Source organism: Chaetodon trifascialis, chromosome 7 (genome assembly GCF_039877785.1).
Source record: "Chaetodon trifascialis isolate fChaTrf1 chromosome 7, fChaTrf1.hap1, whole genome shotgun sequence".
Taxonomy (NCBI): Eukaryota; Metazoa; Chordata; class Actinopteri; order Chaetodontiformes; family Chaetodontidae; genus Chaetodon; species Chaetodon trifascialis.
The window spans coordinates 24,148,751-24,164,743 of record NC_092062.1 but is presented as its reverse complement, the minus strand read 5'-3'; the positions used below and the strand labels follow the sequence as shown (position 1 = coordinate 24,164,743).

At 42.4% G+C, this 15,993-nt stretch overlaps 2 protein-coding genes across 2 annotated transcripts in view; both read left to right on the top strand.

The window, feature by feature from the left end:
* Positions 1 to 15,993, top strand: part of LOC139333392 (mannosyl-oligosaccharide 1,2-alpha-mannosidase IA) — a 351,400-nt gene that overhangs the window by 321,969 nt on the left and 13,438 nt on the right. The window lies entirely within an intron of this gene.
* akirin1 (akirin 1) lies at positions 2,598 to 15,602 on the top strand. The gene is made up of 5 exons (XM_070967160.1): positions 2,598 to 2,965; positions 11,734 to 11,880; positions 13,983 to 14,111; positions 14,885 to 14,956; positions 15,093 to 15,602. Exons 1-5 carry the CDS (start codon positions 2,761 to 2,763, stop codon positions 15,101 to 15,103), a joined length of 564 nt encoding a protein of 187 aa, XP_070823261.1. The 5' UTR covers positions 2,598 to 2,760; the 3' UTR covers positions 15,104 to 15,602.

Below are 15,993 nucleotides of genomic sequence, written 5' to 3'. Positions count from 1 at the left end.
TTGCAAATATTTTGTCACCATTACATACAAGTACAGTTAACATGGTATGATTCCACTTTTTCATTTTGTGATGCTGGAAGAACGACACACTAGAAACAGATTTCAGTGGAAAAAAAGCACCTCTAGGCTTTGGTTTAGGCCAGGCAAACGGTTTAGTCTATGTTGGACTGTTTTAAGTGAGATGATGTAATGCGGCCATCTGACCCATAACCTTTGACCTCTCTGCCTCACATGTCAGTGCTTTAACACTCTCACTCCCATCACACACTGTGTCCTCTGAAGTGAAGTGCTGACTTAACTTTTGGGTTCACCTCACGGTAGAAAGGTGGATCTGTTGTTCGTGTGGTTGTTTATGTTTGAGGGTTTGTCACCGAGCGTGCAGCGACAGAGGACCCCGTGGCTTGCCTATCCTATGCGCACATGAATGCCAGGACTGCACAAAGGACCCATGCACGGGAGGATTTCACACAATGTTCACCACATGAATCCAAGCAGTGTGCCGAGGTGAACGGGACGCATGCCAGGAAGAGAACGGGCGCAGACACTAGAACACTCTTTGCGATAGTCACAACTGGCAGCTGCAGTAAAGCTCAGACTGACATTCACTTAAACTCACAGACGCACATAGGGTAACAAAACGGAGAATCACAAAAGTCCTACAACGTTGATCTTCGGTTACTGGATACCAGACAGAACACGTGTTTCAATCACTATATCAACTGATTAAAAATAGCACTTGACCACACCCTGTTTTGACTCTTTACGTGCTTCTTTTCAAGCAAATTCCATAAGCAAATCTTGTGCATCTGTTACTCATTGTTAAATGAGAAAACAAGTCAGCAGGTGTTTGCAATGATTTGTAAGAGTCACCGTCTCTGTATCAACCTTCTGGCTGAATCTTTGCTATCAGAGATAACGTGCTAGATAATGGCTGCCTGTCATGCCAGAAAATATGGGGAAATATTGTCTAGGGTCAAGAGACGATCACAGATTATACTCTATATACTTTTACCAGGTTATCATTGGGTCTGAAAATACAGCCCTGCAAAAAGATTCTACCTTCATATGGTTAGAATGCTCTGATTTTTAACTGCAACTATTTTCGAGAGGTGTGATAAAACGTGTTATACTGAAGTGGCATTTGTATTATTTTAAATGCCCAACATATATGAATGAGTGTAGACTAACAGAAACACCTCAGTATAATGCAATATGATTCAACAGCATCAAAAATAGCAGCCTCCAAGATGACTATGAAGTCGGCAACAGATGGACCTTACTCTTCAAAATCCTACATTTAACAAGAAACAAATGAAGAAATCAGTAGATGAGGAAAATGATGAATTTTTGTCATATTGAATGGAACTCACTCCGTGGAATATCTAAAATATGACTGCTTGTTGTCTTTTACCACTGTTATGAAAAAATACTACAATGCCACATAAATTGATATTGCTGAATACTTCCCAGCACTAAAAGCAGAGGTACTCTAGATCGTCTATAAATACTGCATAAGGGTGGCCTGACTGTGTGTGTTCAGTTCTTTCCATAGGTTATTTGATAAAAGTAATGAATGCATAAGATTAATTTTGTTTGTATTAAGCTACATTAATCTGTTATGCATTAAAAAGCCAGGACATTCCTATAAAAGAGATTTTTAATCCCAATGAGAATATTATTTTCCTCAGATTTCATTTTATCGCATCAATTTAGGAAACTACTTGCACGTGAATTAAAACTGTGACAGTCAGATGAGTAATTGAGACTGCAACACATATACCGACAATGATGGATGATTCATTACTGAACAATTCAACAGGCTACTCAAAACAAAAGACAACAGCGAGTGCGTGACTGGTAACTGATACATGTGATCCAGGACAGGTGTGGAGGATGTAGCTGATAAAACAAAGCAAGATAAGATCACAAGTAAACTATCTCAACTTACAGTACAAATGTTTCCATGCAGTTTATACAAAACAATTCCTCTTTTCAGTTACAGTGTATAGTGTGTTCAAGTTCTCTAACAAAGAGTACCTGCTGGTCAGGTGCTCTGCTTCAGGTCATTATCACCTGGTAACAATGTATGGACACTACATATTGTAAATGGGTGTCTATCTAGTTAATCAGTAATATATCCACATGCGAATGTGTTTTGCAGAGAAAGTGTGAAAATAAATGATAAAGCCTGTTAGCAGTTGAGAGTGAGAAAAAAAAAAAAAATCTGCTTTCTACCGGAGGACTTTGAAGTGCAACATCACTCCGGAGTTCATTTTTAATCTACTTGATTTACCTGCCCACCACCACCAGACGTCTCGTGAACCTTCAATTTGAGTTCAACGGAAAGCAATCAACAACAATAGTGGGGTTGGGCGGCAGGAAAACGCAGCGTAAAAACGGCGAATAAGGCAAAATAATCCAAATTAATTCCAGTGTTTATTAAGTACTGCATTATAAAAGTACGCCTTCATAACATTTCCAACTAAGGACAGTGAAGAATATAAAAGAATAGGTTGTGAATATTTGAAACCCCCCCCCCTTTCGTGTAATGGTAGGTTCTGCCATTGTGACGTTTTAAAAATTCAGCAGGCAGGGTCGGCAGTTGGCTTACTACTCAGAGAAGAAAATCCGTTGTTGTGGAGAGGAAGAAAGGCTCAAGAAATTCGAGGAACGTTAGACGCGCAAACCACGAGCGGTAACCCCCCCAGTTTTTGCGGGTCGTTTTTCTACAGCTTGTTTTTTCCATTTTGTTTAGCTAACATGGCTTGTGGAGCTACGTTAAAGCGGTCGATGGAGTTTGAGGCCCTCCTCAGTCCCCAGTCTCCCAAGCGGAGAAGGTGCAATCCACTACCGGGGACTCCTAGCACTCCGTCCCCGCAAAGATGCAACCTCCGTCCCCCAGTCGACAGCCCAACGCATTCGATGTCTCCTCCGGCCATAGGAGGTGAACACAGGCTCACCCCAGGTATGAAATTAAGACACATTTGGCGTTTTTTTCCTGCGTTTCAGGGTGGGTGTCATGGGGGAGGGGGTTTGGGTGGAGTGGAATGGATAGCTAGCTAGTTGAGAATCAGAATGGGGGTTGGAGGCTAAACGTTAGCCTGGCTAAGCTAACGTCAGGAAAGGGAGCGTCGTCGCTAAGTTACCGACACAGATCATTTTATCATCACAAATCAGGAGACGCAGCACAGCAGAGGTGGCAGCGTACGTACAGGTATTTATTGGTGCCATCGTGCCAGTTGATTGCATTGTTGCAGAGTTGGCTGAGTTAGCTCGCCTGAACTATGACCATTTGTTAATGAAAATGCTGGAATGAAAGTTTTTTGCATGGATAAAGCAATGTTTAGTTCTAGAATTGGGGAAATTGAGTATAGCTATATGACATCAACGCTGCCTATACAATCCACCAATATGTTCAATTAAATATTCATTTGGAAACTGATGGGATTAAACAAAATATCCTACTTTGTCACTTGGGTGACAATTTAGCCTGTTGGCTCTCCTGAGAAGACAAATGGTAGCAGCAGGCTCATCATAGCAGACTGTTCATTAGGAGCTTCCCAGATTGTGTTCCTTGGCTTTAGTGCCACAATTGTCTTGCATTGAGGACGGGGTTACCATTATGCACCACAACCACTTATTTTCCTCTTCAGGCCTAGAGGGCATTGTTCATTTCCTTTATGTCTGCACTTTTAGCTTCCATTGACTTGGAAAGCTGAGTTGTGAGCGTTGGACGGGTGTGGGGCGCACAAGTGGACACCAGATAATTGCCTAGATGTCTCCACTGTGATCCAGTGAGGCTTGTTATATGTGCCAGTCACAGAGATTGGGCACATGATAGCAGCGAGGCCTAATCCTTGCGCTTTTTGAATTCTAATTTTAAAAAATGCTGGACGTCCTTGAATTTATTTGATTGCCGTGAAATGTGAGAGGATTACAAGATAGAGGCAGCTGTTACTACCTGTGCTAAGCCATGCTGTTAACTCCTACATTGTCACTATATGCAGGCCAGTGACTAGGAAATCCATTGTCTATAGCACTGTCATACCATGTCTTAAAATGTTGCTTACGATGCTAGTTAGCCCTCATGTTGCTCTGAACTGTATCACATTCCATACCACCAAGTATTGACAGTTTCAGTTGCAGTGAAGAAATGAGGACTGCACGGACACATACCTCATAACCAGTTTTTATTGGCAAGGAACTGCTAGGTGAAAAAGCACTCTGATTTTTGGAGCGATCCATCCTTCATGTGTGTTGAGCTGCTTGTCCTCTCCATTGAAAGAGTTAAACCCAAAGCAGTTATTTCTTCCTTTTTTGAACATCTTATGTTGTTGATTTCTGTCCATAACAGTCAGCTAAGAGGGGAGCAAATGATATGTCGCTGCTGCACGTCTATTAGATCAGCGTCCCCCCGAGTTCTGTGGGGTTTTTTGCTGTGGATTTCAGCTGGCATTTTTTATGGAATATTTACCTGCAGAGGAAGTGAATGATTTGTGCTACCTGAAAAATGAAATTGCAGTGCAGCAATTGAAGAACAACAAGAGCCCACATAGCCTGAAATGACACAGAGGGCAACACATGGAGTTCCTGTTATTGCACTGTTGAGAAAAAGAAGTTAGGTTGTTTATGGAGAAAGCCAGGGAAGGTTTGAAGAGAGCATTAATATGCACACAAATGTCATCACAGCTGGCTTCCTGAGAAATGTATTCATATCTGCTTCTTCTGAACTGTGTAACCCTTGCCCTCGTTAACCAAAACATCAATAGTGATGTAGAGGTGTTTTGTTTCTAAGAAGGCACAGGGCAGTTTCTTGTAGCAGTTGTAGATGCCTCGAAGTGAAGGCACATTTTCTTGTATGCTACTCAAGAATCAGAGTAAAAATCGACACTGGCAAACAAAATAAGGTTAGTTACCAATGGTAGGTTGCTGAAATAGGCCTATTTCACTATAATCCCATCACTACAGCTCATAATTTGATTACCCAAGTTTTGTTTTGCACTGGCGCTGCACATGGATGGCAGCACACAACGTATAACCATCGACAACTGCACTGCAGTTCTTTGATTGATCCTCGCCGTCCACTGTCGCTACAGTTACACACGCCATATTACTTTATGTATTACTTTATCGCTCACACCATTTATGCAGTCTGACTTATTTGACCTTAGAGAGTGGTGTTCACAGTGCAGCTATGTTTATGTTACTACACCAAATGAATCATCAATATCCATTTTTTCCTGGTTGTCTGGTCTCACGTTCCTTATCTAGCCTGAGCTTTATGTCAGGAATCCAGCGGGCCTCTTGTGCGTCCCATGTCTTTCAAAATGTGCCTGCCTTGCTGAATTACAGCACAGCAGCTGGAGGGGTGAAGTTATGTAGATTTGTCTGTCACAGGCGTGAGGTCTGGGTACAAGGTAGTATACTCACCTTCACCCAGAAAGAGGCCCCTCCTGGGACTGGTGCTGCACGCCCGCCTTTCTGCTGTGGTCTGCCAAGTGAAAGCAGTTTTGTATTTAGTGAAAGGTCAGCTGTCATCCCTCCCACCGTCTCTCCCACACAGGCTTTCCAGCTAGTCAGGTTTGCTTGTGGTGAGCCAGGCTGTGTGTGCAGGCAAGACACAGGGATCTGACAATTCCGTGGTATCTTCAGGTAATTACTTTACAATGTAGAGAGGATCACCCACCCTACTCTCCTTTGCTTCCCTATTTGTGTTGCTGGTTCAGGCTTGTGCTTTGGTAAAATTCCAAGTTGGTACAGATGAGGCTGGTGTTTTCCTGGAACACCTTATCTAAAAGTTTGGCAGGTCATAGTTCAGGTCTAAAACCTGGCTCAGGCTGCAAGACTTGCAAGACAAGTATCTTGGGCTAAACTCATTCTGCGGTCTCAACAGGAAGTTCTTGGTGACAGTGGATTTTTCACATGAATATATTAAAAAAAAAAATCACATTCCACTAATTAGAAGTGAGAAATGCAGAGAAATCTGTTTAGGTTATTTCACTTGGAATAGCTAGATGATACTGATCCAACTTTGTCCCTCCCAATACTGAGTACAAAACTATCACCAGTGTGTCTTTCCATATTTAAAGTCTATATGCCTCATTGTTTATCAGGACATGAGTCCCACTAGATTTGATTAGACAAAATCAAACATGTTTGGAAATAATTTACTCTTCAGTAACCAGCTATACAGCAGGAAATATGACCATGATCATTTTTTCCATGTTGATCAGTATTCCTATTTGTCATGATATATAATTTGAAACTTCTGCCAGTTTGAAGATTATCATGATAATGACAGAAGCCTGAAGAAACCAGAGGGTTCATTTGACAAACTTCATTCAAGTAAAGTATAACTTGTGAACATTGAACTGAGGACACTGGCTTGGTTTAGAATATTGTGATGTGCATTTCCAGTTCTCGACATAGTCGCTGGGATGGTACCTTTTCAGGCTATGGAGCAGGTTTGTTTCCTGTATTGGTTGGCACTGGCTTATGGCATATTTTTCGACATATCTGTGCTTTGTCTCTTTTGAGATATGTCAACCACTTAAATCTAAGTGTCGTGTTCCCTTTCTTGTCGAGTTTCCTCAGCTTTGGAGGATAGTAAGAGTTCACTTTGACCGTCGTTTTTGTGCCTCTTGTTTCCACTCATTTCTCCTCTTTTCCAGAGGACTTCCACTTTCACATCCACTTTCTCCACTGGTAGCTTAGATAATGCTGTGCTGTTGGGTATGTACATTGGTGAGCCAAAAAACTGCTGATTGACTGGCTGTTGTTGTGTTTATTTCTGCTGTTTGATAGGCTGTTCGATCTATCCCTATCAAGCAAAAACTGTCCAAAGTTTGACATATGCCTGACACATGTTATCAGGATCCTGGATTAAAATTGTTTTATGGCCTAGTTGCTTTTTCCCAATTTCTGCGGTTTTTAAAGCTGCAAATAAATATTGTTTTCTCCATTAGTCGATTAGTTGTTTGGTCTATAAATGTAAAAAAAATTGTGAAAAACATCTACCAGTGTGTGTTCCAAAGCCCAAGATGATGGTCTCAAATGCCTTGTTTTGTCCACAACCCAAAGATACTCATGCTGTAAACAGAACCAGAGAATATTAACATTGAAGGTGCTGGAATGATATAATTTAGACTTTTTAGCCTAAAAAAATTCAAATGAATTGTCGAAATAGTTGTTGATTTGATAGTTGACAGCTAATCAAATACCCGTGGCAGTTCTAGCTGCTTTCCACTAATAGTGGTTACTCTTAAATTCCTTAGTACTGAAGGGCAACTTGAACTGACCCATAATACATCACAAGCTGCTTCCTGGCAGTTGGGACATTCGAAGACCCACCTCCGCCCACAATCCTTTAGTGGTGGAGGGTGAAATGAAATGAGTCAGCTTTGTTTTCTCTTCACCACCATGTCCAATCTATCCGGCTGATCTCCCTTTCGTATTCACTATTTGGCCTGTGTCTAAGCCTTTTAGCCGAGGCTTTCTCCACTGGGTTCCCCTGGCTCCCGGAAGTCTCTGTGATTGATTGCTTGGCCTGGTTGTGGCAGGGTCATTGTTGCCAAGCAACACCCATAGTTGAGCTACTAGTAGTTGGCAGAGCTGGAAGTGACGGGCAGCAGGAGAGATTTTTCACTTGTCAGTCAGAGGTGCCCAGGAGTAGTGATCCGCCAGCAACGCATGTCCAACATGGATTCAGACTTAAGTCTGTAACTGCATTACCATACAGATAAATACAAAATAATACACAGATTACACAGAAACAGTAGAAGTAGTAGTAGCAAATATAGTTAGTTTTGGTTTTAGTTGTCTCTGAAGCTCACGTCTTGCTCTCTCTTGCTCATAGTCTTCATTTAAACAACAATCACGTTTGTAATACAGGGTTTCCCCCAGGAAGTTGGAAAGCGGAGGTGGTAAGATCTGCACCCACACCCCACCTTTCAAAAATGTAACAAAACAAGAGTCACAAAACGAAAGTAAAGAGACACCCTGCCCGTGTCTCCTGCACACCAAACATCCCCCGCTACTTGAAACTTGATGCAATGGACATGGACCAATAAAATATGAGTCCCATTGTTCAGTATCTAATTCAGAACTAACTTGAACTTGATGCAGTGTCTGTCAGGTAGAATGATATTTCTCTATCTGTGATTATCAGATTTCAAATTGATCTCTGTGTGTTGTTTGCTTGCATGGTGAATTCTTTCTCAATCTCACCTGATTGTGAGTGTGACTGTGTCCCATCTTGGAAAAACTTTTTTTTCTTCCCAGCTACTGCCAAATTAGTGTCTTAGCTAATGACTTTAAGTCTAATAATGAGTACAATACACAATTATTAAAACACTGAAAGGTGCAGCTAGAGCTTCAACCATTGTGTCTTTTAGTTTTTTCACGAATTTCACTATTTTTTCAACTTGTTGTTTTGTTTATATCAGGTCATAATACAGTGAAAAATTGAGACGATTCTCTCTATGTTGTTTGCTTTGCCAGGCCTACATTCAAAAACCTAAAAATATTTCACGTACAATGCCACAAAACAAACACAGACTTGAGACCTCCTCAATTATTAATTCTAAGATTTATTGTAGATCAGTTCTTCTGTCAATCTACTCCTTGTTTTAGTCCTGGTTGCAGCCTCTTTGTGGGATGGGAATGACGCTCTCTCTGCAGTGACATGGCTGTATTAAGAGTGAAAAGCCCAGTGGTAGCTAAACAAACAGAGCCTGTCAGATTAGGGTCCTCTATTGTTAATGCTTGAAGGTTTGAGAGGCCACATACAGCAGGAGGAGGGGTCTCCATGAAGGCACCAGTTCAGAAATGCACAACTGTGCATAGCATGGCTTTCTTAAAATGGCTGTGTAGAGAAGATCCTGCTTTCCCCACCATCCAAACAAGCTTACTGACGAGAAGGCCGGAGCGGCAGCATGGCCTCTAACTCCCTCCCCACCCAAGATAAATGAGGCACAGCTCTGCAGATAGAGCTGCAACATGCACAGAGACCTCACTCTCAGTATGAATAGGGCGAGATAATGTCCCTCTTCTGCATTTGGTTATCAGTTCTGGTTGAGGCCATGGTGTTTTCCTCTTGTTTTCCCAGTTTTTTTTTAACATTATCCTCCTTTATAATTAGATATGTATGTGTGCTGGCTGTGACCCATGTTTACGCTGTTGTGACGCTGGACAGCAGGGCAGCACAGGGTTCATCCTAAGGAGGAAACATTGGCGATAAGGGGGTAGCCACTGTGCTGGAACCACATTTTCCTGACCCGATATTGCTTTATGCACTGGTACATACAGTACCTAGATTACCTTTGTTTTATGCCCATGCCTGTGATTTCACGTCTTACGTTATGTCCTTGACATAATGAATTGTTTGGTCTATAAAACATCAGAAAATAGTCAAAAATGTTGCAAATTGCAATAGCCCAGAATACAAGGTAGCATCATGAATATCTTGTTTTGTCCAACCATCCCAAAATGTGAAATATATTATGATGTAAAACCAAGAAAAGCAACAAATATTCACAGTTGAATTCTTGACCCATCAAATGTTTGTCATTTTTGGCCTGAAAAGTGTCCTTTTTTGGCTGCACATAAGTGTACGGAAAACCATGACCTCTTTGTAGACTTCAGAGACAATGGCATCTCAGTAATGCAAGAAAAAAAAAAAAATTATGACGCTGTCATGACACTCATACTGTATTTGCTTTATGTTGGTCTACACTTAAAGCGACATTGAAATTTAGTGTGTTTTCACAGCCACATGCTTACAATCGAAAATGGGTGATTGTTGCAGTGTGCAAAGAGCAAAATTTTCTGAGCCTCACTCACTGCCCCCACCATACCAAGACCTGATATTGATTAACAGCCATGTAGTTGCGGTGCTTTTTACATGTGGGCCTTGGCGGCAGTTTCTGGGTTTCAGCTTGGGTAGATTAAATGATCGTGACAATAAGAATGTATCCAGACAACACAGGAAGTTTGGAAAGAAAACCCCTTCAATCACATCCCTGGATGAACAACAAGTAATACATTGCCTGTATCGTCAGTGTGTCACAAATCCATTTACTTTGCACATCCACAAAAACCCCAAGCATCCGTTAAACCTCTGCATAGAGCCTCAGAAGAGCGAAAGTCTGTCACTACGTTTACATGCAGTCAAGTAACCCTTTCATAACCGGAATATCAGCAATAACCCGGTTGCGCACGGCCATGTAAACACCAATAACCCTTTTGAAAAACCTGAATATGCTCATATTCCGGTTTTTAAAAACCCGAATATGACCCCTGGGTTACTCCTTTTCCAACCCAAATTTCTGGCCATGTATACGCCTATCAGAATATCCCCATCGAATGGACCATTAATTTGTGTTCTGCACATGTTCTATTCACAAGGAATCTTGGTCTTTTGAGTGCAGGTAGCATGGATATGGATGGCACAGCTCTGGCTCCATTTCCTATTTCTTCACGTTCTCGCCTTCCATGAATGAAGAAAGTGAGACAGAATAGTGTCATAGTACTGGTGGTGGGTCAGCACCAGCCCCGAGCTGGTCATTATCCGCCGTGCTGCTGTTGTTGTTTTTGGACACAGGAAGAAGAAGCTGAAATGACGCGCATTGCGTCATGACGTTGCCCGTGTGTCGACACGTTGTCCGTGCGTCGCTGTTTTGATCGGGATATCCCAATTGATTACCCCTGTTTGCTCACGCATGTAAACAGGTTATTACGAATGTTTCAGAAACCAGATTATTGACCATAACCCGAATATTGACTGCATGTAAACGTAGTGATTGTGTCACAAATCCATTTACTTTGTACATTCACAAAAACCCCAAGCATCCGTTCAACCTCTGCACAGAGCCACAGAAGAACGAAAGTCGTTGTTAGAGCTTTGTAAAGAGCGCAGATTTATGTTGCAGCTCCAATGAAGGGCTTTTCACCAGCTGCAGCGCGGCATGATGCAGACGTCATGAAAAGCTTTGGAAGAGAAGTGAAAGTGATACAGTCACAGGATCAGAAAGTGTGTCTTAAGTCAGCTGTGTGTGTGTGTGTGTGTGTGTGTGTGTGTGTGTGTGTGTGTGTGTGTGTGTGTGTGTGTGTGTGTGTGTGTGTGTGTGTGTGTGTGTGTGTGTGTGTGTGTGTGTGTGTGTGTGAGAGTCACAGAACTAGTTGGTATTTTACTAATGTCAGTCTCACACCTCTGCTTCCGTCAGTGAGTGTTTTTCTTTTTCTTTTTTTTCATGTCAGATGAGAGCTGGCTCAGAGATGTAGTTTATCTACACCTTCCTGTGCTACTCCCTGTTCATGTGTTAATGCTGGCTTACATTCAGCATTGTATGAATGTGTCTGCAGTGGGCGTATTATTGAAAGAACACGTATTAAAATTTGATTCACTGAATATAAAACAGCATTATGGGACAGCTGCTATTGGCTAGATTGTGTTCCTTTTAATGATCAAAATACAGACTTAAACAAAGCACATTATACTTGCTTAAACTACAACATGGAAAAAGAGCAAGTGGGGAATGTGTTTGCTTTGCAGTCCCTCGGGAGCTTTCTCATAACCACCAAACAGTTGAAAAATGTGTCCTGTAGAAAGCAACCAGGGTCAAAGTTGCATCTCCATGTACCATCCCTGTGTGTAACCATGAGAACTGCCATTTTTGGGTGTTTGCTATGCTGGTTCTAACAGTTGTTGTGCTTGTTTCTGTTTGCTCCCTACAGAGCAGATCTTCCAGAACCTCCGTCAGGAGTACAGCCGGATCCAGAGGCGACGGCAGCTGGAAGGGGCCTTCAACCAGACCGAGGCCTGTAGCTCCAGTGATGCCCCCAGCCCCAGTTCCTCCCTTAACGCTCCCAGCTCCCCACCAGGTTGGAGATTTTACTGTTGGCTTTGCATGCACATATTGTTGTTTATGGGTTTTGACCTGGAGAACTTGTCTTCTGGCCATGCACAGCTCTGATGTGGGCACAGCATGTTTTTCCTCATTTGAACCACATGTATGTATGTATGTATGTATGTATGTATGTATGTATGTATGTATGTATGTATGTATGTATGTATGTATGTATGTATGTATGTATGTATGTGTTCTATAAGGGCAGCTGTTGATGTATCACAGCCTGACTGTCCAGTTATAGAACACCCTATCTTTAGCTGTTGAAGGCAGTGTTGTTAAGCTGAGTGGCTGTTGAGATCGCTCTGGGCTTTTTTGAGAGCTGCAGGAGCGTATTGTACATCTGCAGGTGCAAATTTTTTAGATAACGTGTTTTGTTCTGGTTAACAAGTTCTACAACAGGAAGTGTCGAGACAGGCAACTCAGACATCAAAACCATCTTGAATCACATCTTTGTAAGCCATGTTTAGGCCTGTACAATCACCCCTACATCAGTTACCAACGATAAAGTCATTCATTCTCCAAGGCCTGCCAAAAGACCCTTGGCTGGACCTGCATGACTAACTCAAGTCTCAAGAGGCAGGCTTCTGCTGCTCGTCAGAACAACCACAAGGGCAGAGGGATTGTGATTCCAGATGTGACTTTGGGGAAGATTTGTAGTTGTTTGTGCCAAATCCAACCCCCTCCTGTAAAGGAGATGTCTTTCTCATGCGAGTTCAGTCCATCCCTTTTGGAACTCTAAAGAAGTGTGTTTTTATCGTCGTCTTCCCAGAACGATGTTTTACATGTAATGGATGTGTTTCAGGTGGACCTCCAAATAAGCAGTCATTTCCTGCTTCATCACACCTGAACTGATGCTGTGCAAAAGGGTCAAATACTAAGTTTGTTACCAATACTCAGACAGTGGACGCTACAATTATAAACTCAGCGTCTGCTCGGTGCAGCAGAGTCACATGAGTCTGAAAGTGCCTATTTGCAGTATGTTGTATTTAAACTCGATGCTAATTGGGAACCAATAACATTAATCAGGCAATCTGTAAACTTTATCTGGCAGCACCTGGAGACAACACCTCTAATCTATACACACACACACACACACACACACACACACACACACACACACACACACACACACACACACACACACACACACACACCTTCAAGCGGTGTGGCATCCTGAGATGATACAGTCTTTTCATGGTAAACCAGTTAATAAATCCAGATGTCATGTGGATAAAAGTCAAAATCATAGAAGATTAAACCCAGAAAAGCAGATGGCCATTGATTTCTTGGTGGTCGACAGATTCATCCTCAGAGCAAACAATGTTTTTTTCTTTTCAAGATGGCCGTCCATGTGGGCATAACTAGTTTTTTTTAGAATGAAGTTATATCCTGAAAACATGCAAAGGTCAATCTTTTACTTGTGTGTAGATTGCGGTGGTTTGTTTCAGTCCATGTCTTGCTTACACGTGAGCATACATAATGGGTCATCCATACTGACAGACGGTACATTTGCCTTTTGCTTCTGCTCCTCTTTGGAAACATATTTGTGCTGCAGCAATAGTGGTGCAGTTTGATGCGTTAAGCACAATTTGGCAGTTAGGTTGCGAGATGTAATCCAAGCCCCGGGCCATTGAGCTCCGGTGTTTTTCCCTCTCACTCTGCAGGACGGTCTCATAGATCACACTGACTCCACTGTTACTAACCCGGCCTCTTTCTGTCTCTGAGATGGCCATTAAACCTTCATGCTCAGCCATCCTCGCCTGTGATTTACAAACATTTTAGTCTCATAGCAGACCTCAAAGACCACTGGGGAAAGAATCGCCTAGCTAAAGCTGGCTCCAGTCGCACAGAGACAGAGACATGAGATTGGACTCGAGAAAGGGCCCACATTAGTGCTGCATGACCCAGCTGGCTGGCAGAGGTGAGGGACGACTGGGAGCAACGCTGTAAATTTGCACCTGGTCGAGCACCTATTTCTGGAGAGAGGACGTTTCAGTCTCGGTGACTTAGCGCTGCGCCGCAGACGTGAATGATTCAGCCTTTTCATAGCTGGTCTGATTTTGTGTTTCTCAGGTGCCTCAAGGAAGGACCAGCCGTCGTTTACACTGAAGCAGGTGAGCTACCTGTGTGAGCGGCTGCTGAAAGACCACGAGGAGAAGATCCGGGAGGAGTACGAACAGATCCTTAACACAAAACTCGCAGGTAATAAACATTCCTCCTTGGATATCAGCAAAGGCTGTAGAAGCACAGCACTATAATGTCAGCACCGACCGTTCATCTGGACAGTCTGGCAGTGAAGCGGAGTAAAAGCGTCTCTGTGTAATGAGAAACATCCTTTATGAATATCTGTTCATATCATACCTGATAACGTCTGCAGTGCTGGCATCCATCGTGCATCTTTATGGCACTTGTTCCCTGCCTGTTTACAGGAGCTGTTAAGATTATATGATTTTGTTTTGCAGAGTCTGTTCACATTAAGTCTGTTAAATTCAAAAGTGCATCTGCCTCTCTTCGTTTTGGCGCTCCATGCCCACTAAGCTGGCATTTTCCTCACCCAAAAACCCCAAATTTTCCAGTCTACAAACTGTAAAATGCTGGCTGAGCGTTTTTGTGTTAGACTGGGAAAATGTAGGTTTTGCATAACAGTGACGTCAGCCTGCCCGGTCGCTTTGTCTTCAAGCTTTTTTTCGCGATCACTTACCGTAGAGGTTTATATATCCGATCACACCGCACAGCTGCTGTCTTTAAGCTGTGTTCATGTGCACTTTGTCAGCGCAGCAGCTTGGGAATGTTCTGCTGGTTAACAGGAAATATTTATTAGCTGCGATCGTTCTGTTTTCTGACATCAGAAACCAGAAATGGTGAAAATGACACCAGCTATATTGTGAGTTTGGCTGCAATTAAAACGCAGCACAGGTGATCACACAGAGCAGGAGGAGGCACACATCCTCACTCTCATCTTCCTCTCTTTCCAGAACAATATGAATCTTTTGTGAAATTCACACAAGACCAGATCATGCGAAGATACGGCGCCCGGCCTGCTAGTTGTAAGTATTTTGAATCCTTTTCCTCCAAGACAAAACCTTAAACATTTCTTTTTTTAGAGTTAGAAATGGTGACTTGATTGCTGCCATGTCTGACCGCAGCGCTCATCTGCAGTATCAACCACTCTGTGCGTTTCAGATGTCTCCTGAACTCACATCGATGAGATCTCGGCTTCCTCTCACAAGATGGCTGCTCTTCTACTGCCCCCTTCCACTCGATTTTCATTTTATTTACCCCACCCCACCTCCATCTGAAACTGTTTGGGTGCCATGGTTTATCCTCTTTTTAATCCAAAAGTTGATTTCTTACTTCGAAACTATCGCTGCTGGCCAAAAGTTAGAAGAACCTCAAAGATAAAAAACGATGTATGAAGCCCACCCTTTTTTGCCCTTTTTCTTGTTGATATACTCTTTCTGGAAATCCTGACTAAAGCAGATATGTGTCAAATCTCTTGCCGGCGCTGTAGAAAAAGCTTATTGGCTCATGTGATCATCATGTATAACCTTCCAGCAGCTGTATTTAAAGGCTCCCGCTTCTCACTTTGTCCCACTTTTCTTGCCCCGCCCCCCCAACCTCTCCCCCCTCACAGCTCTTTACCTGAGAATGTGGATTTTTCTCCCTTTTGAAAAAAATAAAAGTTCTGTGATTAAAATCTCTTGTCTGGGATGTTTTTTCCTGATGTTTTTAACAATATGGGCACATGACAAACAGCCTTTTAAGGTCAGCGTGCAGTGGCGGTTCTGGGGCTTTCAGTCGTATCACATGATCTTCTCAGCGGATGAAGTTTGTCCAGCTGTTGTCACGGACGTGTGGAAGTTTAAATTTCCATTCCCCCGACCACCTGAAGGACTTCTCGTCTGTTAGTTTAAAGGTTGAGATTGAAAGTTTGTTCTTGATCAAGCAAATTTTCACTTTCTGACATTTTATGGACAGAATTAATGGAGATACTGAATGAATTAATTTTGGTTAATCTAGTCTTTCTAAGGTCCATATGGTAATAGTTATGAATGATAATTATTTAGAGAAATGTTTTCCTAAG

Excerpts from the sequence above, each read along its gene's own strand:
- akirin1 (XM_070967160.1), top strand. The coding sequence starts at position 2,761 with ATGGCTTGTGGAGCTACGTTAAAGCGGTCGATGGAGTTTGAGGCCCTC. Across the intron at positions 2,966-11,733 it reads TGAACACAGGCTCACCCCAG|AGCAGATCTTCCAGAACCTC; the intron begins GTATGAAATTAA and ends TGCTCCCTACAG. Across the intron at positions 14,112-14,884 it reads CCTTAACACAAAACTCGCAG|AACAATATGAATCTTTTGTG; the intron begins GTAATAAACATT and ends CTCTCTTTCCAG.